We start from the raw sequence: 23445 nt of genomic DNA, 5'->3' as shown, positions 1-23445 counted from the left end.
TTGAAATTCCTGGGGCTTGCTGTCATGGAGCTGAATCACCACTAAATTCCTGTGTTCTTGCTTAATCCCTCAGACCAGGGGCCCCACTCCTAAACTGGAAACCAAGAGGGCGGGGCACCGTGACGCGCGAATCCTCAAAGCCAAATAGCAAAACTGTCCTCGGGCTGTTTACCGAGGCGGTCCTGGACTCCGGGGACAGGTCACCAGACTCCAGCGACCAAAAGCCGCGGCTGCCCAAACCCGGCCGCGTTCAGAAGGTAACTGGGAGCCGCCTGGTCTCCGCCCCCGCCAGCAAGCCCGGTCCGCGCCGCGGGCCGCGTGAGGCGGAGCCCTGCCCCCGAGCGGCGCAGCCCGGCCCCCAAGCGGCGCGCGCACCCCGCCGCCTCGCGTCGCGTGACTCGGCGGGGGCGCGCGGGCTTAGCGCGCGCTCGTCCGCCCGCCCACCCGCGCCACTTCCGACGCAGCGCTTGGTTCAGGTTCCGGGGCGCCGCGGAGCTCCCGGCCTGTGGGTAGCGCGCGGCGCTCTGCGGCGGCCGGGATGGAGGAGGCCGGAGCGGTGGTGGCCACGGCCGGGGAGTCCGAACTGAACTTGTCACGCCTCAGCGTGTCCCCCGAGACCCTGGAGTCGGAGCTGGAGGCGCGGGGCGAGGAGCGGCGTGGCGCGCGGGAGGCGCTGCTGCGGCTGCTGCTACCACACAACCGTCTGGTGTCGCTGCCGCGGGCGCTGGGCAGCGGCTTTCCGCACCTCCAACTGTTGGACGTGAGCGGCAACGCGCTGACCGCGTTGGGGCCGGAGCTGCTGGCGCTGCGAGGCCTGCGCACGCTGCTGGCCAAGAACAACCGGCTCGGCGGGCCCGGCTCGCTGCCCAAGGGCCTGGCTCAGTCGCCGCTCTGCCGCAGCCTCCACGTGCTCAACCTTAGCGGGAACTGCTTCCAAGAGGTTCCAGCCTCGCTGCTGGACCTGCGCGCGCTGCACACCCTCAGCCTCGGTGGCAACCAGCTTCAGAACATCCCAGCCGAGATCGAGAACTTGAGGAGGTGAGCGGGTGCCTGCCTGAGAGTAGGGAGGCCCGGGGCGGTGTCCGGGAGCCCCGCGCCAGGTCTTGGGGCGCCGTTCGGTTGTCACGTACCTGTCTTAGTCTAGGCTCTTCTTCAACTCTTTGGCTGTGAGTATTGCCCTGCCAACTCAGGGAGTTGTAGTGAAGATCTAATAAGATCGTGGTCGTGACAGCATTTGGTTTGTTGTGTTTGCCCTGTGCAGATCTTCCAGGCAGTTTTTCTGTCGTCTTCTGGGGTCTGGGGGAGTGATCCCAACTGAGTACATACTCAAACAAATGTAAGTCTGAGGTTGCCTCTTGCAACCTTGCTCCGAAGGTTCCTTCCTTGCTCCGAAGTCTTGGGTGGTTTTCCATGCCTGTAGATCAAATTTATGCCTTGTAGCGTGACAGACAAGGTACTCCGATCTGATCCTTGCTTTCCACTACATTTCCTGCTCCATCTTCTCTGTAGCGATACCAGCAAAACTATTTGTGGAATTCACTGAGCTGTGCACTTTACTGGCACCTTATAAGCACTGACTAAATATGTGTTGAATGGATACAATGCCTCTGTGTTGCTGTTCCCTTTGTCTGGAATGTTGCTTGCATCTGGCAAACTCGTGTTCATCCTTCAAAACCTGTTTTGAGTGTCATTTCTTTGTTTCCTTTCTTTACTGCTTCTTGGACAACAGTTAGTTATTGCCTAAACTGTACTTCTTCTGTACCTCCTTCACCCTGCCATTGCACTTATTGATTATAATTATTGCCTACAGATCTGCCTCATCTACTAGATTGTTCAGTAAATATATGTTGAATTAAATGGAAGAAGGAAGCAGAGAAGCAGGGTAACAAAAGTCCCCTAAAGGTGCCCTGCAGGGGAGTGAGAAATAAAGTAAGAGCAAGTGTATTGTCCAAAGTGAAAAAAAAGAATCTTCTATCTGTAAAATATTTTCACATCCTTTATTGAATTTTCTGAGATAACAGAATATTAGAGCTGAAAGGGACCTCAGAGTTAAGTGTAGTGAAAAGAACATTGACCTGAGAATAAGAGCAAAGGAAACCATAAACAAGACAAAAAGACAACGCTCAGAATGGGAGAAAATATTTGCAAATGAAGCAACTGACAGAGGATTAATCTCCAAAATTTACAAGCAGCTTATGCAGCTCAATATCAAAAAAACAAACAACCCAATCAAAAAATGGGCAGAAGACCTAAATAGACATTTCTCCAAAGAGGACATACAGATGGCCAACAAACACATGAAAGAACGCTCAACATCATTAATCATTAGAGAAATGCAAATCAAAACTACAATGAGATATCATCTCACACAGGTCAGAATGGCCATCATCAAAAAATCTACAAACAGTAAATGCTGGAGAGGGTGTGGAGAAAGGGGAACCCTCTTGCACTGTTGGTGGGAATGCAAATTGATACAGCCACTATGGAGAACAGTATGGAGGGTCCTTAAAAAACTAAAAATAGAACTATTATAAGACCCAGCATTCCCACTACTGGGCGTATACCCTGAGAAAACCATAATTCAAAAAGAGTCATGTACCAAAATGTTCATTGCAGCTCTGTTTACAATAGCCAGGACATGGAAGCAACCTAAGTGTCCATCAACATATAAATGGATAAAGAAGATGTGGCACATATATACAATGGAATATTACTCAGCCATAAAAAGAAACGAATTGAGTTATTTGTAATGAGGTGGATGGACCTAGAGTCTGTCATACAGAGTGAAGTAAGTTAGAAAGAGAAAACAAATACCGTATGCTAACACATATATATGGAATCTAAAAAAAAAAAAAAAAAGGTCTTGAAGAATCTAGGGGCAAGACGGGATTAAAGACACAGACCTACTAGAGAATGGACTTGAGGATACGGGGAGGGGGAAGGGTAAGCTGTGACAAAGTGAGAGAGTGGCATGGACATATATACACTACCAAACGTAAAATAGATAGCAAGTGGGAAGCAGCCACATAGCACAGGGAGATCAGCTCCATGCTTTGTGAACACCTAGAGGGGTGGGATAGGGAGGGTGGGAGGGAGGGAGACGCAAGAGGGAAGAGATATGGGAACATATGTATATGTATAACTGATTCACTTTGTTATAAAGCAGAAACTAACACTAACATACCATTTTAAAGCAATTATACTCCAATAAAGATGTTAAAAAAAAAGTAATGAGCCTAAATCTATGCTTGACATGTAATAAGCACTAAATAAATGTTTATTATTGTTAAAAAAAAAAAAAAGAACTCTTGGTGTCCCAGCCTTATGCAAGTCACTTTAACATATCCTGACTACAGCTTCCTAATCAGCTAAATGAGGCATTTGGACAAGATGTCCCTTTGTTTACTCACCAACAGATTTTTATTGAGTACCTACCCAGTGTCAGGCACTGTCCTAGGTGCTGGGGTGGGGATACAGTGGTGAACAGGATCCTGCCCTCATGGAGCATTCTAACAGAGGAGACATTAAACACCTGTTAACTTCATTATTTAATTACAGTTGTTATAAGTTCTGTGAAGAAGTACAGAGTGCCTTGAAACAAAGTAACTTAGTTTGGTCTTTGAGCAAGTAACATTTAAATTGAGCTTTTAAAGGAAGAGTAAGAATTAACCAGGAGAGGGTGGGATGGGATCAGTCCAGACTGAAGGAACAGCATGCATGAAAACCCAGAGACAAGAAGGGCTGAAGGCCAAAAGTTTGAAAGGAGGACATTGTACTAGAGCATAGTGAGGAAGTGACCAACAGGGAAAGTGGCAAATATAAATTTGGACCAGATCCCAGGCCATGTCATATCTTGAAGGCCATGGTAAAGCTTGAATTTTATTCTAAGTACGCATGGAAGAGTTTTTAAAAAGCACATCTGTCTTGTTGCTGTGCAAGAATGGAGCGGGGAGCAGGTGGAGAGATGAGAAGACATTTTGAAGGCTGGATGGAAGGAGGCTATTCTAGTAGAATGAGAGATGATGGTAGCTTATACCAGGGTGATGCTAGGAGAGATAGTAAGAAATATTGATAGAAGGGTTGGAGAGAGATTTAGATGTAAAATTGTCAAGCCTTAGTTCCTTCTAATTTTGATGTTAATTCCAGCATTCTCATTTGAATTTTTTTAATATACTAAGAAAAACTTAGAGCAAATATTACCATCACATGGGGAGAAAGGTAGGTAAAAATCCCATTTATTGAATCCTTACAATGCAGTAAGCCCTGTGGTGGGTCCTCTAAATATGCTTTTTAATTTTCACAATGACTCTGTGACATGAGAAGAAGAAACTGAAGCCCTAAGAAGTAAAGTCTTAAGATCACAAAGCCAATGAGTGGTAGAACTGGATTTGACCTTTGGATCAAACTGGATCTCTGACTTCAAACCCATGAATTTTCCACAGTGACAGAGTAAGGGCTAGAACCTAATTCTTCTGACTTCTGTTCTGTTGAATATGTGATCAGGAGGATTGGCTAAAGCCATTTTCCTGATTGACCTGATTTTCTGGGCTGTTTACTGTGGCTTTTGGTCATTGTACCTTTGTCTCCAATTGTATGTAGGCTCTTTTATGTCATTGTTTTCATTCTTCAGTTGTCTGCTCTATTTCTCTTTACTGATAAGAATCAGTAAAGGTTTAGGTTATGTGCTCCAAATATAAACTCTAGTTGAATGTAGGCTGAAAGGGTCATGTAGGAATATACTCTTAGGAGTAGAGACAGCCTAGGCAATTGGCCTGAGTCACACCCCCTTCTTTTTACAGATGAAGATACTGAGATTTAGTATCAGTGACTTGCTTGAGGCCAGATAGTGACAGGGAGATTCATGTACTTCAACCCTCAAAGGCTGCTTACTATTTACTACTTACTACGAAAATAATACATTAAAGCTTCAAAAATGTAGAGGTAGAGGTTCAGTTACTCAAACCCTAAGGTACCTGCCCAAGAACACCATCTTCTCTTAGAATATACGTGGACTCCCTAGACCTCATTGGTAACATTGATGTATATTGTTTACTATGCCATGTTGCTTTTAAAACCAAGTGAGGTGTTTTCTGGGCATTTGGAATCTATCTACCCTCTTTAACGGAAGTTTAAAAAATAATGCAGAGTATATAATCCATATAGAGGTCCCCTTTCTTCCCCACCCTCCATCCTTCCAGGAGGGAATAACAAATAAATACTCCTAGCTTAATTGGTGTATTTGAGCCTCCAGATTTAGCAGGGTATTTTCATGTATATTTTCTGTATTCTGTTGATCCTTTTCCCTGGTGATAAAATTTTTGAAAAGTGGTTTTTGAAAGATGATTTTAAAGTATAACAAATAAGTAGATGGTGAAGATCTTACTTTTATGATTAACTTCATTCCCCTGGAGTAAATTAGGCTCAGTGTGAATCATGAGGTTGTGGGTGTAGATTCTTTCCATCAAAATATGAGGTTCTTCTTCAACAAGTAGGTATAATAACTTGCTAGTAGATGGACAAACTTGGTTTTGTCTTACAGTGTTGGAAAAGTAGGTGTAATTCATATTTTGACCTGTTTCTTTTTCTGAACTCTTAACTTTTATTCCTCTCAACTAGCTCAGACATTAACTAATGAAGAGCTTAATAACTTATCACCCAACGGGTAATAGACTTTGTTAAAGAAAACAAAAGCTCCAGGATTCTTTGGCATCCAGGATGCTAGACACTGGGAGAGTAGGTTTGAGCACAAGTGAGTTTCGTTGGCTCCATTCCCCACAGTCTTTTCTTCTCAGGTAAGAAAAGATTTCCTTCCTTTTTCTGTTCATGATGCCTCTTTCACTGTCTGCCTGATGTGGTTTTAGAAATTAAGGATATGAGAATTGTGATGGAAATAAAAGCTAAATATTAATGTCCTGGACTGTTTTGAAGCTAGTGTGCTTCAAAGTAAGTTGATATCTTACAAAAGAGACGACTCAACCAGATGATAAATAGAATGCAGCAGTAAAGTTTAAATAAAAACTCTTTTCCCCATTTAGAGTCATATTGAGTTTTTTTCTGGCTCTCAATTCTTCCTTCTGACTTCTTTCAATGCCTTAGTCTGGGGCAAGAACCAAGAGATGATTCCTCCATTTGTGCTTCTACTTTTGAACATATAACGGACTTTAAAATCCTGTAGTGAGTATATTTGAAAATGATTTAGTATGGGGATGCTGTCTCAAGAAAACTACTTTCTTTATCCACAGACGTATGGTTCTTATCTTTCTGTGTTTCTCTTATTTTCTATTTTCTGCCTCTTTAGGTACAAACCTGTCTCACTTTAATTCCATCTCCCTTTAACCAATCATAACATGGGACTAATGTATATGTATATTTTTGTTATATTGAATGTCATTTTTGTTTGGGTGGAGAAGCAAAACATTTCCTACTTACACCTGTGATTAAGTTGATTGGCACTAAGTGGACCCTAGTGTATTTTTCCAGTGGGTCACTGGCCCTTCCTATAGGAAACGTACCCACTTCAGTATCCCTAAGGATTGGAGAGGTGAGATACTTTTCAGGAAACAAATTTAAGGTTGGTCTGTTAACCTTAGACAAAAAAGAAAGGAAGAATTCTTCTCTAAATTTTGTGAATGATTTTCATGTTTTCTGTATTTGTCAAACATCAAAAGAATAGAATTGTTTCACGTCTGATTAACAGAGGTGTAATTTTGACAAATACAAGAACTTTTAAACACTACGGTTTTGCTTTAAATTCAACAATAGTTTCATTTCTCCGTATAGAAAAGCGTGTTTGGAAACAGTAGAGTGTGTTTTAGAAATTTAATTCCCACAAATCATTGAAAGGCTTTAAGTCCAAGAACTTTGGAAATTATTTGAGTTTCAAAGTGGTACATAAGCCTGAAAATGTAAATTTAATATGCTGGTTGTATACTCTAATTAATGATACCCATCAGCTGCAAAAGAGATTTATATGGTCTTGAAGTCATGAACTTGGTTATATTTTAGAACATCAGATCTTCCTCTGCCAAAGTCGCAGTAACAACTAAGGTTTGGCATCCTTTCTGTCTGTTTACCTCCCCACCAACTCCAAAACACTGAGAGAAGACATTGAGTAGTGACTGACCACCAGACACTAATTTCTCTTGGTTCCTGACTTACCCATATAGGAAGGGCAGTATTTATATTTGCTCTCAGACTCACTCTTCCCTTTCATCACTTTCTTTACTTTTCTCCCTCACTAGACTAAATTGCAAGTTGTTATGTAACTGTTGAATCCTTTATAAAAGAACTTCCAAGTTTGCTAAAAATTTTTCCCAACTGTCTCATTAAAATTGTTTTTTTTCCAGAGAAGTTTCTGTTTTGGACTCCACATATTCTTTTCTACTCTATTCTATTCTATTCTAGTAGCTCTCATCATTGAAAAATAGAAATTTCTCAGTAACTGAGCAGTAACTTATAATCTGTAAGCTCAAAAAATCCTGCCTAGGAACCTTTTTCACCAGTGTTTAAACACTTATATGTAGGGGAATTCTGTTTTGTATCCAGACCATTGATTTTTGCCACAAGGTAATCCTTAAAGGAGAAAAAAATAGCCTATCAGGGTTAAGTGTTCTGCTTACTTTTGAGCATTGTAAATCTAAAGAGAGAAATGCAGTCTTGAAAAGACTTACACAATAAGAAATAGCATTAATATATTTTTATTTTTTTTCATTAATATATTTTTAGAATGACAAAACTTCAGATTCAAACTGGCTTTTTGAATCACCACACATCAAGGAAGGCTGAGATTATGAAATACAGATAAGAAAGTCAACAAATGGAAGAAATTGTATCTGAGAAACTATGTATAAAGGCCATCTGTAAAGGACTTTAAAATAAGTTTGTTTCCTAACTTCAGAGAGATAAAGGAGGGAACTTCATCAGTGAAAGAAGAATAAGAAGTTTTAAAACTGACAACTATGAAAACCCCAATCGGAATTTCTAGAAATAAAAATACATAATTAGGAACTCGGTGGGCTGAATGGTAGACTGGAGTCAGCTGATGCATAGTGAATCAGTAAGCTAAAAGATCTTACTGAGGCATTCTGGAATGCAGCACAAAAAAATAAAGAAACGGAACGTATGAAAGAAATGTTAAGAGGAATGGAAAATAGACTCTGAAGTTCAAAGTGCTGTTTGCTAGGAATTCCAGAAAGAGAATAGAGAGAATGTAGGAAAGGCAATGCCAGAAGTAATAGTAGCTGAGAATTTCCCACGATTAAAGAAAGAGAGCACTCTGAACTGGTATCTTGACACATCATAATAAAATTGTAGAACAAGAAGGATAAAGAAAAAAGACCCTAAAAATTCCTAATAAGAAAAAAAACAGATTACCTACAAAGGAATATGGGCTGTAATAAGATAGTAGAACAGTATCTTCCTCCTGGTAAGGAAAAGTAACTGTCAACCTAGAATTTTATGCCCAGCCAAGCTATTACTCAGGTGTGAAGGGAAAAAATAAGAACATCAGAGATAAAGGACTCAAACATTAACAACTGTGAGTCCTTACTGAAAGGACTTCTACAGGCTGTACTCGAAGAAAAATGAACTTTAAAAGAAATAGCAAGTGCCCAGAACAGTGGTGAGCAGAGAAATTGGTAAAACATATAGATGACTGAGTAATTATTGATTGGGAATAAATAAATTTAAATTTATTTTCAAATCAAGGTAGAACTAATCCTGGATGATGATATGAAGATGACAGAGAAGTGAGCATGGTTGTATATTGGAGAGTGAGAGGGAGAGCAAAGGAAATTGAAGGGGCGACTACTAGCAAAATACATGTAGCATGTGCAATTCAAAATAATGGAGTGGGACAAAAGGAAACTTGATGAACACAGCAGAAGGCAGACAGAAGAGAAAAAGATATTGAGATATACCATGGTAAAGAAAACACAAGTGCAAATATATCAGCAATCAGGTTGTGCACTGTTTACAAGAGTTACACTTGAAATAGAAATACCCCAATATGTTTAAAGTTAAGGTGTAGAAAAAGCTGTACGAAGCAAATCTCTATCATTTCATACCTAGACTCAACTGCCTTAGGCTCCAGTCTGGTCTTCCTGCTTCCACTCCTCCCATTGCACTCGCCTGTCCCTGCCACTTCTCCTGCTGTTTTTCAAACAATAACCAAAGTGATCCTTCTAAAGTGTAAGTCAAGTTACACAACTGACCTTTGTTCAAACCCCTTCTACCTAGGATAAATTCAGAATCCTTGCTAAGCCCTGAAGGACCCTCTGTGATCTGGCTTTCCCAGGCTACCTTTCTGACTTCTCTGACCACCACTCTCCCCACCTCTGTCACCCTGATGTACCCACACTGGCTGTGTTGCTCTTTCACAGCACACCAAGCTTTTTTCCACTGCAGGGATTTGTACTCACTCAGTCATTCCATTCAGATCACTGTTAAAGTGTCATCTCCTAAGAGAAACCTTTTCTGACCACCCTATCTACAGTATCACTTCCGTCAACATCTGATTACCTGTTTTCCTTTGTAGCACTTAAAGCTGTCTGGCGTAATATATATACATTCATTGACTTACTGTCTCTCTCACTAAAATGTAGGCTTCTTAAGGTCAAGAACTTGGTCTTATTTACATTATATTCCCTGGAATAGTGCCTGGCACATGGTCCGTGCCTAGTTCATATTTATTGACTATATGATATATAGTAATGTTATTCAATTTTAAAGAAGAGGAAACTGGGGCATAATGAGATTTAGTAATGGGCCCAAGTTCTCGTACTGGTAAATGGTGGAGCTAGGATTAAATAAATACTAACAAAAACAGGTAGGCAGTATTGATAATCAGAGGCGATAGATTTTACGGCAAAATGGATTAGAAGGAAGAATGAGAAATGCTTCATGTGAATTAAGGAACGATGCAACAAGAAGTTTTAACCATCATGAACCTGAATGTATCTTCAATATAGCTTCCATATTTTGAGGAGAAAGAGAGCAAAAATTGACAGAACTATAAAGGGAAAACCATGGTTCAGGTAGGAAACTAACCACCAGAGTAAGAAGGTGAAATAATGAGACACTATAAAAAATTTGAATTGCACAGCTAACAGGCTCAATCCTAATAACTACACATTCTTTTTACACATATAAAATGTGAACAAAAATAGACCATGATCTAGACCACAGAGGAACAAGGTTATGCAGAACATATGTTTAACAACAACAAAGCTCTCAACAAGCTAAGAGAAAGCCATATAACCCATGAGAAAAATGGGTAAAGGATAGAAACGCAATTCTCTAAAGATGTACGAATGGTCAAAACATAAAAAGATGCTAAACGTCACTAATAATTAGAGATTACTAGTACAGAATGGTATCATTTTTCACACCAGCTAAATAGTAAAAAGTAGAATAAAAACGTTAAAGCAGGTGATGATATTAAGTGTTGGCAGGGCTGTAGGGTAAGGAGTGCTCTTAAATGCTAATTGTGGATTGTAATTAGCTATAACTGCAGGGTAATTTGGCTTTTTCTTTTAACATTACAGCTTGTACCCTAAAATCTGCCACTTCTCAGGCCCTTCCCCTGGAACTCTGATTTACTGGATCTGAGCAGGGCCTAGATTTTGTAGCTTTAAAAGTATCCCAGTTAATTCTTATCCTGGAAGTTTGGGTAACAGTTTAGTAGGCTGTTTTTCCCTACATTTAAAGGTGTCTTAAAAGAATGATAATGTCTACTGAGCAGATTTAACAGGAAGACAAAAGTAACATAGTTATGGGAAAGATCTCTATGTATACATTTCATTGATATTTATATAGTAAGAACTGATTCTGCCACCCCCACCCATCAACTGAAAAAACCTTTTGGAGAGAGTCTTTCTACAGTCATCACCACAAGGAGTAGCAGTACATTTTGGTGCAATATATGCTATGTCTAAAATGTTGTTAACTTATTATTAGAAAACAGGATAATTATCTAGAGCTTTAATTTCATAATCGTGGTCAGTTTTACATAATTTAGTTAGCCTCCTGAAGACTGCATTTGCCATAATAAGAGCAAAGAAGAAACATAAACTTCAGCTGTGTTTTTCCACTCCTCAAAAAAAAAGCTAGTGGTTTTCCCCTTCCCATTGCCTAGTAATGCATTGAATCCAAACCCACCAGCGTGAATACAGGGCTCCTGTAATTTGGCCTTTATCCAGCTGTATCTCTGGGTTCCTCAACATGAATTCTCTTCTTATGTGTTAAAAGGTATACTCATTATCCCATAAAAACCCTTCTTCCGACCTGAAGGTCCTCTTTCCTCCTACCCTAAATGGGCTAAATTCATAGTCCAGCTGAAATCACAACACTTTTGGGAGCCTTTCCAATCAGAACTAATGTCTTTTTTTTTTATTTCTCTACTTTTTAAACTCCTATATCATTTATGGATTGTTTTGCTTATTTTGGTATTTTAATCATGTTATGCTTATTTGGGATCTTGTTTTGCATTTAATTATAAATGTGGTGTGTCTTGTCTGCTTACCTATAATATAAGCTCCCTGAAGATTGCATTATTCTTCCAGAGACCGTATAGCACATAGAAAGCCTGAGTAAAACATTTGCGGAATGAATAAACGATATATGTTCATTGTAATAAAGATAATGGGGTACTTGTTCAAATTTTGGTTTTTTTGTTTTTTTCATTTATTTTTGCAGTTTAGAGTGTTTATATCTTGGAGGAAACTTCATCAAAGAAATCCCGCCAGAATTAGGAAATTTACCTTCTCTAAATTACTTGGTATTATGTGACAACAAAATCCAAAGTGTGCCTCCTCAGCTTTCACAGTGAGTATTTTCAGGCAGTTTATGTACACACAGAGATACATGCTTAGGAATTATCATCCTGCATTCACCCACATGATTTGTATGTGGAAAAGAATTAAGTGTTCTCAAAGTAGATGATACATGAGAATGAAAGTTCTGAGGTGTGTTATGAATTGGGTGGCTTATTTTTAATTTTACTTTTAAATGCTCTGATATATTCCTCAAAATCATTGAGCCTCTTTTCTTTTTTTTTATTATCTTTTTAAAATTTTATTGACGTATAGTTGATTTACAATGTTGTATTAATTTCTGCTGTACAGTAAAGTGATTCAGTTATACATACATATTTTTTTTCATATTCTATTCTGTTATGGTTTATCACAGAATATTGAATATAGCTCCCTGTGCTATACAGTATGACTTTGTTGTTTATCCATCCTATATATAATAGTTTGCATCTGCTAATCCCAAACTCCCAATCCTTCCCTCCCTCACCCCTCCTTCCCCTTGGCAACCAGAAGTCTGTTCTCTGTCTGTGAGTCTGTTTCTGTTTTGTAGATAGGTTCATTTGTGTCCTACTTTAGATTCCACATATAAGTGATATCATATGGTGTTTGTCTTTCTGTTTGTCTTACTTCACTTAGTATGATAATTTCCAGGTCCATCCATGTTGCTGCAAATGGCATTATTTCATTCTTTTATAGGGCTGAGTAGTATTCCATTGTGTATATATACCACATCTTCTTTATCCAGTCATCTGTTGATGGACATTTAGGTTGTTTCCATGTCTTGGCTATTGCAAATAGTGCTACTATGAACGTAGAGGTGCATGTATCTTTTTGAATTATAGTTTTGTCTGAATATATGTTCAGGAGTGTGATTGTTGGATCATATGGCAACTCTATTTTTAGTTTTTTGAGGAACCTCCATACTGTTTTCCATAGTTGTTGAGCCTCTTTTCTGTAATCAAAAATAGAGTATTACTTTGGCATAGATTCCCCAAGGTTTTATGGGATTTTATTGATTTATATTTGATATGAAGCATTCCTATCCTAATGAGATAATGTGAAGGATCTTTATTCCTGTTGCATTTGAAATCTTTCCTTTTTTAGGTATCTGAATGATAAAGCATGCCAAAAAAAAAACCCTTTAAATCTAGCATTTAAATCAGCTAACACATCAGAATACTCTCTAAGTATTTTCAAAAGTCCTTCATGACATATACAAGTATGGGCTCTAATTTAGTTTCAGCACCTTTTAATTTTACTTCCATTGACCTTAATCTTAATTGCTTATTCTTGCGAGGAAATTGAGTCCTTCCCTTAACTTTCTGAGTAGTTTTCTTGCTTATGGTGGTTGATTTTTGTATTGCATTCATTCTAGGTTGCATTCACTTCGTTCCCTCAGTCTTCACAATAACTTGCTGACATACCTGCCTCGAGAGATCCTCAACCTTATTCATTTGGAAGAATTGAGTTTGCGAGGAAATCCATTGGTTGTTCGTTTTGTTAGAGATTTAACGTATGATCCTCCAACTCTCCTGGAGTTAGCTGCACGGACCATTAAAATTCGAAATATTTCCTATACTCCCTATGATCTTCCTGGGAATCTTCTTAGATACTTGAGTTTAGCCAGCAATTGCCCAAACCCAAAGTGTGGAGGTAAGTTAATTCAGTATCCTTGTTTCCCATTCATTTAGTTACTTTTAAATTAATGATCTAAATGTTGTTTTAATTAGCTGTCTTCTTTCAGAGAAAGGCAGTTTGTTTGTTTGCCTTATTTCACCCTTTTACCAGAAAGTAAGACATTTCACCCTCTCTGGATTCCTTCCTTCGTTCCTTCATTCCTTCCTTCCTTCCTTCCTTCCTTCCTTCCTTCCTTCCTTCCTTCCTTCCTTCCTTCCTCCCTCCCTCCCTCCCTCCCTCCCTCCCTCCTTCCTCCCTCCCTCCTTCCTTCCCTCCCTCCTTTTCTTCTTTCTTTCCTTATTTCTTCTTTTCATGGTACTTCAGGATTCATACACAGGGAAAATACCCAGAAAGTCTCATCTTTCTTGGAACTGTCATAGGGTAAGGTAAATTGGTAACATGAGAGGAAACAGAAAGCATAAACAGTTCTAATTGCTTTAGAAGAGTCTCTAAAATGTTTGGCCACCTTTCATATTTATTCGAAGGACATTTTCTTAGACTCACCATTCTGAGTATCAGGTACCTTTATAGAGTACAATTCAAGGTGTACGAGAATAGGCTGAATGTGTGCCAGTTTCAGAATGTACCCTGGAATTCTCTATTCTTTTAAATCCATGCTTCAAAATTTCTTGAGTTTAGAGCATTTAGAGAGAACTAAACAAATAGTATAATGTAAGACAGTGTAAAGTAGGAATCCAAAATACTGTTGGAAACCAGAGGAGGGAGAGAGCACATTTATTAGATCAAGAAAAGATGAGACAATTCTTGAAGTATGAGTTGAATTTTGATATGGTTTGATTGAGGATAGAAAACTTTTCAGATGGAGAGAGTAAAATTGGAAACAAAACAATATGGGGCAGAATGTTGGATGAGTAATAATTTGGTTCAAATGTACAGTTAAGGGAGTAATGAGAGAAGAGTAAAAGATACATTGAGGCCAGATTGTGAAGGGCCTGAAGTGCCAGTGTGTGGAGGGGAGTTGGTGAATGATAGCAGGTCATTTTATTTTGGCTCTCTCATAAAAGACTACTTTTTTAAAAATCCAATTTAATGGGGGTACAGAAAGGTTTTTATTATTGTAGGATAATTGTAGGTGCCAGGGAAATGCTGCATAAATACGATCAGAGCCAGCTGAGGTTTTCCCCAGATGTCCCGTCAGGCCTTGAAAACAGTTATAATGTTAAACAGAGAGAAGGTGATTTAAGTTTCTCAAAGAATATTAAAAGGTAAAAAAGATACTACTAGTTTAAAAAAGAAAAATGACACTACTCTGAGCCATTTCTGGCCACTTACTTTTAGAAGTAGAGACTGCCGTGCCAAGTTAGAAGTACTTAGATTTTCTCTGTGAACTCTCCTTCTGAAGTTGGCTTTAGCAGTGGCAAGAGACAACACTCACACCAGACCTTCAGGCTTCATAGTCTGTATCTAATCTCTTGGAATCTATCCTTTTCTAGAAATAGACCTCTACAGGAAGTCTCTTTTCTCTCTTAAATGGTTTCTTAATGAGTTCTTTAGTATACTGCCGTGTTATTTGTCTTAGGAACAAAAATACTTTTTAAATTATTAGCTTAAAATTTTGAGATAATATCTGAAGTGAACCATTGACATTTTCCCCCTCAGATTCCCTAGTTACTGAACTCTAAGTTAAACAAAAGTAATTTTCTATTTTGTGAGATATTGCCTTTGTATAGTGTGAGATCTTACAGATGACAAGATAGTATTATACTATTTTAGCTCTTGGTAACTATAATTATTTTATTCCATTTGTTTCAGAAAGCTAACTCATTTGGGGGGATTTATTGTTAATGATTGGTCAGTTTACTGAATCTGTCTACTTTTCTGAATTGTTCAAAGTAACATACCATGAATTTCCCTTTTTAAACTATGAATTATACTTACTACAGGATCAAAAAATTAGAAAGTTAATGGAGAAGTAACAGAAAAAAAATTTAATAGAAAAATTGTTTCTCCTTTGCTTGGACCACATCTTTTTATTTTGGTCCCTTATGTGATATATAGAGTAGTTGGTGCCAGAGGAGTCCTAGGTAGAGTATAAACGTTGAGATTCTTCTCCAGAGAGGTGATGGGACGCAGGGTTCTAGGGGTTCCAGTTATACTGCAACCATTGTGACAGCCTTCATGGGTTAGAGGTGTGCAATGTCTAGTAGGAGGAGCAGCTAGAAGCCCACGAAACAGCAACCTCTGCTTTCCTGTCATCTCTAGCTGTATTTTTATTTAGCTGGAGGACCACAGTTCAGGAGCACTAAATTAGGACTCACAAGAGCTGAATACTAGTTTCAGTTTACTTAGCAATATATAATTGCATGAAAGTCAAGTGAGATCAGTAGTGAAACAGCTTTGAAGCTGTAGATTTAGACCCTGTGGAAATAGGATGGCATTTTGTTACTTTTAATTTTTCCTTCCCAATACATAAAGACAGAGGTACTAAAAGTCGTCTCCTTTCTGCAAATTTTGGGTATAACAACTAATTCTTTAAGATCATTAGCAAGACTCTAGGGTAGTACCAAGGAGGGGCTTGGGGGATGGAGAAAGGGCCCTTTAGGTATCCTGTAATCTCCATCAACCACTGTCCACCAAGTCACCCAGAGAAAACAAGCCAAGTAAATAGTGTCCTTTTTGTTTGTTTGTTTTTTGTTTTTTGCGGTACGCGGGCCTCTCACTGTTGTGGCCTCTCCCGTTGCGGAGCACAGGCTCCGGACGCGCAGGCTCAGCGGCCATGGCTCACGGACCCAGCCGCTCCACGGCATGTGGGATCTTCCCGGACAGGGGCACGAACCTGTGTCCCCTGCATCGGCAGGCGGACTCTCAACCTCTGCGCCACCAGGGAAGCCCAATAGTGTCCTTTTAACGCCAGCTCTCTTTAAGATAAATCTCCTAGCCTTCTCTTTGTAGTCCATCCCTAAGACCTTCCAGTACTTCTATAAACAATTATGGGAGCAGCCACTACCTCTGCTTAAGATTCTCAAAAGAGAAGACTATAAGACATTTCTTCAGAATGCTGGAGATAGGGTTGAAAAAGAAAATGTGGGTCTTTGCTTTGTAATGATTACTTTGTCCTTATTCCTTCTTCTCTCCAGGAGTCTACTTTGATTGCTGTGTCAGACAAATTAAATTTGTGGACTTCTGTGGGAAATACCGTCTCCCCCTGATGCACTACCTGTGTTCACCGGAATGCTCTTCCCCTTGCAGCTCTGCCTCTCACAGCTCCACATCCCAGAGCGAATCTGACTCAGAAGATGAAGCCAGTGTGGCTGCACACAGAATGCAGAAAGTTCTTCTTGGTTGAAAAGGGAAGCAGGGCGGTGTGAAACACTAAAAGACTGAGCAGAGGTGGTTAGAAAAGAGAATAGACTTGGAAGTTCACTAGAAACCGTACCTTCATCTTAAATGTCCATGACGGAGTTGGAGATGGTGTAAAAGATTTTGTGTTTCTAGCCATTCAGCAGGAATGAGTCCAGTTCCATGTTTGGATTCTTTTAATATAATTCACTCTGAATGGCAGTTTCAGATTTAGCTGATTGTTTGCAGTTTTCACTCAAGTTTTGCATGAATCACACAGCAGAATGGAACATCCTGAAGAGCAGTGCTATAATAAACCATGAGTGTTAACTTGTGATAGTTGATATGAAGATAGAAATGATCAAAGATGTCATTTTTTACCAGAGTTGTCCTTGAGTTTAGGTTGAACACTATACCGTAACAGGAGTAGCCCTACATTCTTGTATTGCCCATATGTCTAGATTACAGTTATTCAGATAAGCTCACAGATGGTTACATAGGACCTAAACCTTTCTCAGCTACTGACTAGTAAAGTAAGGGATATAACTTTCATGTGGGGTTTTAAAACTCTTCACTTCTGCTCCTTTGTTCTATATGATTGTTGTTACCCTTGTATAATCCAGCAGTGACTGTAATAGTGCCTTAATCATAACAAGGATTTAGAAATTTATTCAAGAAATGATACCAGAGCAGCCTATAACCTGACATACTATGCAGGACACTTTAAAATATGCTTTAACGGGACTAGGTAAACAGCTGTATATCTGACATCTGAGCTCATAGCCACCTTAACTTCATTTTTTGTTTAAACAAATCACTTTTATAATTAATGGGAGGCCACGATCTTGATCAGTCTGTTCATCATAAGACAGAATAATAGTTTTGTTTTTTTTTTTTTTTTTGCGGTATGCGGGCCTCTCACTGCTGTGGCCTCTCCCATTGCGGAGCACAGGCTCCGGATGCGCAGGCTCAGCGGCCATGGCTCACGGACCCAGCCGCTCCACGGCATGTGGGATCTTCCCGGACCGGGGCACGAACCCGTGTCCCCTGCATCAGCAGGCAGACTCTCAACCACTGCGCCACCAGGGAAGCCCAGAATAATAGTTTTTAATGGAAAAATCTGTCAGATTTCTTTTAACAGAAAAGAGATGTAAGATAGGAAACTTCTTTATGTCTTGCGTTAAAGGAGTGGGAAAATGATTTTAAAGGTTTTAGCAGTCCAGTATGACTCCTTTGCCTGTGTGTACTGAACTGTAACTTCCTCTAATTTTAAAGAAAAACTAGAGAAACATTACAAGTGAAATAAAATTGGGCACAGCAGTCACTGTGTTTTTACACAATAGAAAAGTTTCCAAAACAAGTTTAACCATGGAGTAGTTTTTGAAAATAATATATTGATAAAATATTTTAAATGTATTAAATATACCCTTAAAGTACAGCAGAAAAATGGTTTCACAAATTGCCAGTAGAAATGACAAATGTTTACTAACCAGTATGTAGTAAAAATTGAGTAACAGTACAACTGTAAGTTGACATTGTAAAATAAAATACATAGCACACATTAGCAATCGTTAGCTAGCTAATCTGTAATAACGTAATGGTTTGTTGGTAAATACTACCTGTAGAGTAATACAAAGGTCAGAAACACATTGGAACATCAGATGATCTCCCTTCTGACTTCTGGCATTCATGACTGGGGCACACCATTTCCTAAAAGCAAGTTGTATAATAATGATATGTACATATGTTAGGTTTTTGTCACATATATTTTTTATTTTAGAAGAAAATATACTGTAGGATAGTTTGTTTATTATATGTTAATTCATGAAACATGAGAGTTTCATGACTGCAGTTGTGAAACGCTGCTATAAAGTGAATCCCTTCACTCTGATGTAATAAGATTCTTTTTTCCTTTTGATCCAGAAATTTTCTGACTGTCTGTAGAAGTAATGTAGTATCTTTCTACTGCCTAGCAAAGTAGTACATGGGTGATTATATCATAAAATGGAAGTAATAAAAAGTCTTTGTTTACTTCTCCATTTGAGCCACAGCAGGCTGTGTATTACAAAATTATAAAAGATAAAAGATGATTTAGGCAGTACCTAAATGACAAAGCCCAAAGTGTTTTGTAAGTAAGTGATTTAGGTAAGATACATAAAATATTTTCATAGAAAATAAATAATGTATTCATAGTAAAATAAATTGATAGGACCAAATTTTTCTGGCTTAAACTCCTCGGTTTACTTCCTAATTAATTACCAGTTTGATCTAAGTAACAGCTTGGGTAATCTTCTAAGAGTTAGTCTTTGTGAAATAAACAGGTAGATATGTAAATAGATGCTTAACCTTGCCAGAAGATACACTGATTGATCTTTTACAGATGTAAATAGATCCAACCAGAAACAGTTTCTAGCCTTTGCTGTGTAATGTAGATATATACATTGTATACAGCAAAATGTCTTTCAACAAAATGTTTGTTATGCTTCTCTATATGTACATTTGAAAATCTCTGATCAGTATGCAGCTCTCTTTGGTGACTTTTACTGAAGTCTACATTTTAGCTGTTAGTTTTATCTTTTTTTAATCTTTGACCTAACCTTTTATAAGAGCTGCTAATAATTTCTAAGCTTTTCCTGAGCTGCTAATAATTTCTAAGCTTTCCCGTTTCTTTTCTCTACCTTCCCTGTTTTCATAACTGGTGACTGTAGAAATTAACCAGAAGTGAGTTACAGTTCCAGAGTCATATAGCTAACTATGTATTTAAATTGAAAGTCTCTCTAGTTGCTCAGTCACTTGTTTGTGTGTAAGTTTTTGATACTGCTCTACTTGGACAATTTTAGTGACCAAAACTTCTGTGGATAAAACTACTTAACCAAAGCATAAATGTGTTTAGAATGGAATTCTTCAGTGCTAATATTTGGAATTGAAATGGATACCTTGAACATTCTTAGTAATCTTTATTCCTAGAATCCAATTCTCTCAGTGTCACCAAACTGAGTCGGTGAAATGGTCCTAGGATTTTAGGAAATAGGAAGATTAGCTACTATAACGTTTTGCTTCCATGGTGCCAGGGATTGGCTGACCTGAGGACAAGCTAGTCAGGGTTCTCAGCATTCTCTGTATTTGTGTAGTAGAGGTAGATCTGAGGGTTACTGTTCATATTTTACTTCTAAATGCTTCCTGGGGGAGTCTCTTACTCTAAAATTCTTGATATTTGGAACTTAAAGTTAACAAATGTAAAAGTAAAGACTTGTATTATAAACTGTACCTCAAACTTGAGAAATTTTTTTACTAATGTAAAGTTAAAAGCAGTCCACACTAGTGCAGGGTAATACTGCAGACCAGTTCTACCAAACATTGTAAATACCAATTTAAACAAAAGAAGACAAGGGAAAGGCTGATGGCTGTAGTGTAAAATGAAATAAATCTTTAAAAACCACAAAAGGCAGGGAAAGAGAAGTCACCAGACACCCAAGGAGATCCCTGAGCCAAGAAAGTTTTTTAAAGTAATACTGAATTGTTTTGAAATTAAGTGGCCCACTAACTACCATCTGAAAGCCTGTTTATCACTAAATTTCTTCAGTTTCTGCTAGTGGGAGATTGTCCACATCCCTCCATAATGAAGGGCTAGCAAATCATTGGATTTTCTTACACCCAGCCTTGCTCTTTCCAAAGGGAGAAAGTAATACCTCATTAACCTGGAATTTGTGGTACACCTTTGGTTAATGTTTACCTTTTCACTATGTAAAAGAGAAAAAATACTAAGCAAATGATTACTGCAAATTAAGTTTGATCTTAAAAAACATTTTAGCAGTAGCTATTTATAAAAAAAAAGTTATTCTAAATAAGACTCTTTGTGGGCAGAACTTTTTATCAGTTATAATATGTATATATAGTATATAAAATTAGTTAAGCTGCATTTATTTAGAAATACCTAATTTTTACCTAAATGACTCCCTTTATTCTCATCCAAAGTAGAGATTTTATTATGACAGTATAACTATCACTCCCCATTTAGTCCAAAATAGTCAGTTTTGAAGTTGTGTTGAGCATTTAACAACAGTAAAGGCTGCTGTATAGGTTTTAGGCAACGTGACCTGGAATTCATAGTCCTGATCCCCGCTGTACAGAAAAGAAGTATTTGACCTTCACTGTTCCTGTATTAAGCACTATACTCTATAACATTAATCGGATGAATTTAATAGCATCCAATTTTGTATTTTATAGTCATGATCTTTTTAAAGGTAGCAGTGCCTTCAGTTGTGCTTTGAAAGTATGTGCCTTAAATCTTCCTCGCTGGAGCCAAAGTTTGGGGAACTATGTCATTTAATAAGTTGTGTGTGACAGCCTCATGACGCTTTGCTTTGAGTTGAAGGAGAATGACTGTGATCCTGAAGGACTCCTTCCACTAAAACTAGACCTAATGTCTCTGAGTCTAGGGCTTTTGGAGAAGGAACCCCAATCATACATACTGTCATAGAAGGATTAGAGTCCCTGAAATAAAATCAGTGAAAAAGTATATTCTCTTTCATATAAAGAAAATATATCTGCTACCACTAAGGGATGACAAGTTCCTAACGAATTCATATTAATAGCATCATATAAAGATATTATTGCCATGAAGCCTAGCACGTTTTGTGCTTTCTTTGTAATACCAGGTTAAAAAGGGGGTATGGTTTAATATTTTTGCATGTAAATATCCCCATTCTTTTTATGTCTCTACTTGGTTCATATTATGTCTCTACTTGGTTCATATTTGCTAAGAATTGATGTAGAAAATAACAGTTCACTAACAACAAACATGACACATTATTGAACGCTCACAGGGTAATATTGATTTGGGTGCTACTAGACTTTTACCTAGCACTTGCTGGTCAGTCTCAGTGTATCGTAAGGGACAGTATTCAATCTAGTTAATATTAAAATTTGTTAGTATGAAGATTATTTATATACCATTATACTAGAAAGCCATGGTTGGAGGGACTATCTGCATTCAACAGAAGTTACTTTCTTCCTTTTGCTGTGAATAAATTGGGTAAAACTCTTTTATTTTCAATTCCAGTTATGGGAAGAAACTGGGGATAAGCTTGACATCACTATTGCTGGCACTACAAAAGCATTACTAAATTGGTTAATTCTTCTGTCTACAACTGGTGTTTTAAGAGAATCCTTTCACTAACTTAAATGGTTGACAATGATGTGTTACTGAGAAGGATTATTAACCTCAACAATCACTTTACAACAATGATGGAGCAAATGGTGTGCCTGCAATTGGTGTCTGTTGCATTTCTGAGCCCACTTTGTATTCATGAGAAACAAATATAATGGGAGAAATATTTTAACCAGTATTTTAACTTTTTATAAAGTTTGAGACTTTAAAGTATCAACAAAGGATATCAAAAATATATGTACTTTTACTTTAGTCAAATTATTTTTTATTACCTGATTTCTTAATTTTCTGTATTTGCATTCTTGTGACTTAATATCTGTATCTGTAGGTATATATATATATATATATTTAAAACAATTGTAACAATAAATGTAATTCAGCAGTGTGACTCAATTACATTTTATTTTAGGGACAAGATATAGTTTATTGCATCAAATTTATGTATTACCTTGTAATGGTAAATGCTCTAAAAAGAGTATTTAAGCTACTTCAATTCTATACCTCCTTTTTATCCCCCCAGGACACACAAAAGAATGTGATCTAATATTAACCCTCTGTGTGAATTTTGCCTTATCAAACATTGTGCCTTATTTTATTAAAAGTGTTTTGTTGGAATCTAATTCTGTATTCTGGAAAAGCAAAAGTATTTTAGTTTGAATTGACAAGCATTTACTTTAAAAATCTAAAATCCTTATACTGTTTGGTTTTTGCCTGATTACTTGCTATACCATTGCTCATCTATTCATTGAATTTTTTCAATACATGAATAATACATTAAGCGTGTATTAGTATTTATACTCTCTGTGCTAGATGCAAAGGATGAAAGATGAACTAGACCAGATCCTTTCTACCATAGTTCCTTCTGCTTCCACAGTCTTAACAGACTTACGGATGCATACTCTAAAAAAAAATTGGTGAGGTCACGTTGCTACTGAGGGTCAGTTACTTCTTGCATTTAGTCCAGAATCATACAATCTTGGTGCAAAGTAGTATAGTATTAACTGAGCACGTTGATATTGCAGTACTTAATTAGTGCCATTATTTTGGTGACCCTAGAACACTTGACATATTTCTAGATTCCAGAATTTGGAAGAATATCATGGTTGGTTATGAGTTGAGGTAAACAGAGTGGGTAGGAAAGACACACTCTACAAAACAGCCGATGTTTCAGAATTGCTGAAATGGAAAAAGCTCAGCACTTCCCTGGTTGGTATATAGGAAGTCCTCTTGGTGAAGATGGGCTCAGAAATTTGAGGGCACAAGAGAAGAAACATTGGGTGTAACTGATCTTTCCTGAGAATAAAACTGCTCCCTAACCTGCCCTGTTGTGGATGTTCTCCTTAGAACAAGTGTTGGAAGAAACTTCTTTAATGGCTTGTCTAACTCTGTGGAATACTACATGGGACGCCAGAACATTTCAGGGGCTATGTAAGACTTGGATGTGTCCCGTTCATAACATCAGTCATTGCCAGCTTCATGAGCAGTTCC

At 38.2% G+C, this 23445-nt stretch overlaps 1 protein-coding gene across 2 annotated transcripts; it reads left to right on the top strand.

Moving 5' to 3' along the window:
- Window positions 1-472: 472 nt before the first annotated feature.
- On the top strand, window positions 473-20695 carry LRRC58 (leucine rich repeat containing 58). 2 transcript variants are annotated; one of them, XM_029215095.1, is made up of 4 exons: window positions 473-1038; window positions 11695-11823; window positions 13186-13463; window positions 16586-20695. In XM_029215095.1, exons 1-4 carry the CDS (start codon window positions 539-541, stop codon window positions 16792-16794), a joined length of 1116 nt encoding a protein of 371 aa, XP_029070928.1. In that variant the 5' UTR covers window positions 473-538; the 3' UTR covers window positions 16795-20695. The 2 variants fall into 2 exon arrangements, with proteins under 2 accessions (XP_029070928.1, XP_029070927.1); XM_029215094.1 differs by lacking the exon at window positions 11695-11823 and having other exon boundaries at window positions 477-1038.
- Window positions 20696-23445: the final 2750 nt, after the last annotated feature.

The sequence above is a fragment of the Monodon monoceros genome, unplaced genomic scaffold (assembly GCF_005190385.1).
Source record: "Monodon monoceros isolate NGI ecotype Baffin Bay Population unplaced genomic scaffold, NGI_Narwhal_1 Super_Scaffold_11, whole genome shotgun sequence".
In the NCBI taxonomy this organism is placed as follows: Eukaryota; Metazoa; Chordata; class Mammalia; order Artiodactyla; family Monodontidae; genus Monodon; species Monodon monoceros.
Note: the sequence above shows the minus strand (reverse complement) of the source record. Positions and strands in the feature narration are given on the sequence as shown.

Excerpts from the sequence above, each read along its gene's own strand:
- LRRC58 (XM_029215095.1), top strand. The coding sequence starts at position 539 with ATGGAGGAGGCCGGAGCGGTGGTGGCCACGGCCGGGGAGTCCGAACTG. Across the intron at positions 1,039-11,694 it reads GAGATCGAGAACTTGAGGAG|TTTAGAGTGTTTATATCTTG; the intron begins GTGAGCGGGTGC and ends TTATTTTTGCAG. Across the intron at positions 13,464-16,585 it reads CCCAAACCCAAAGTGTGGAG|GAGTCTACTTTGATTGCTGT; the intron begins GTAAGTTAATTC and ends TCTTCTCTCCAG.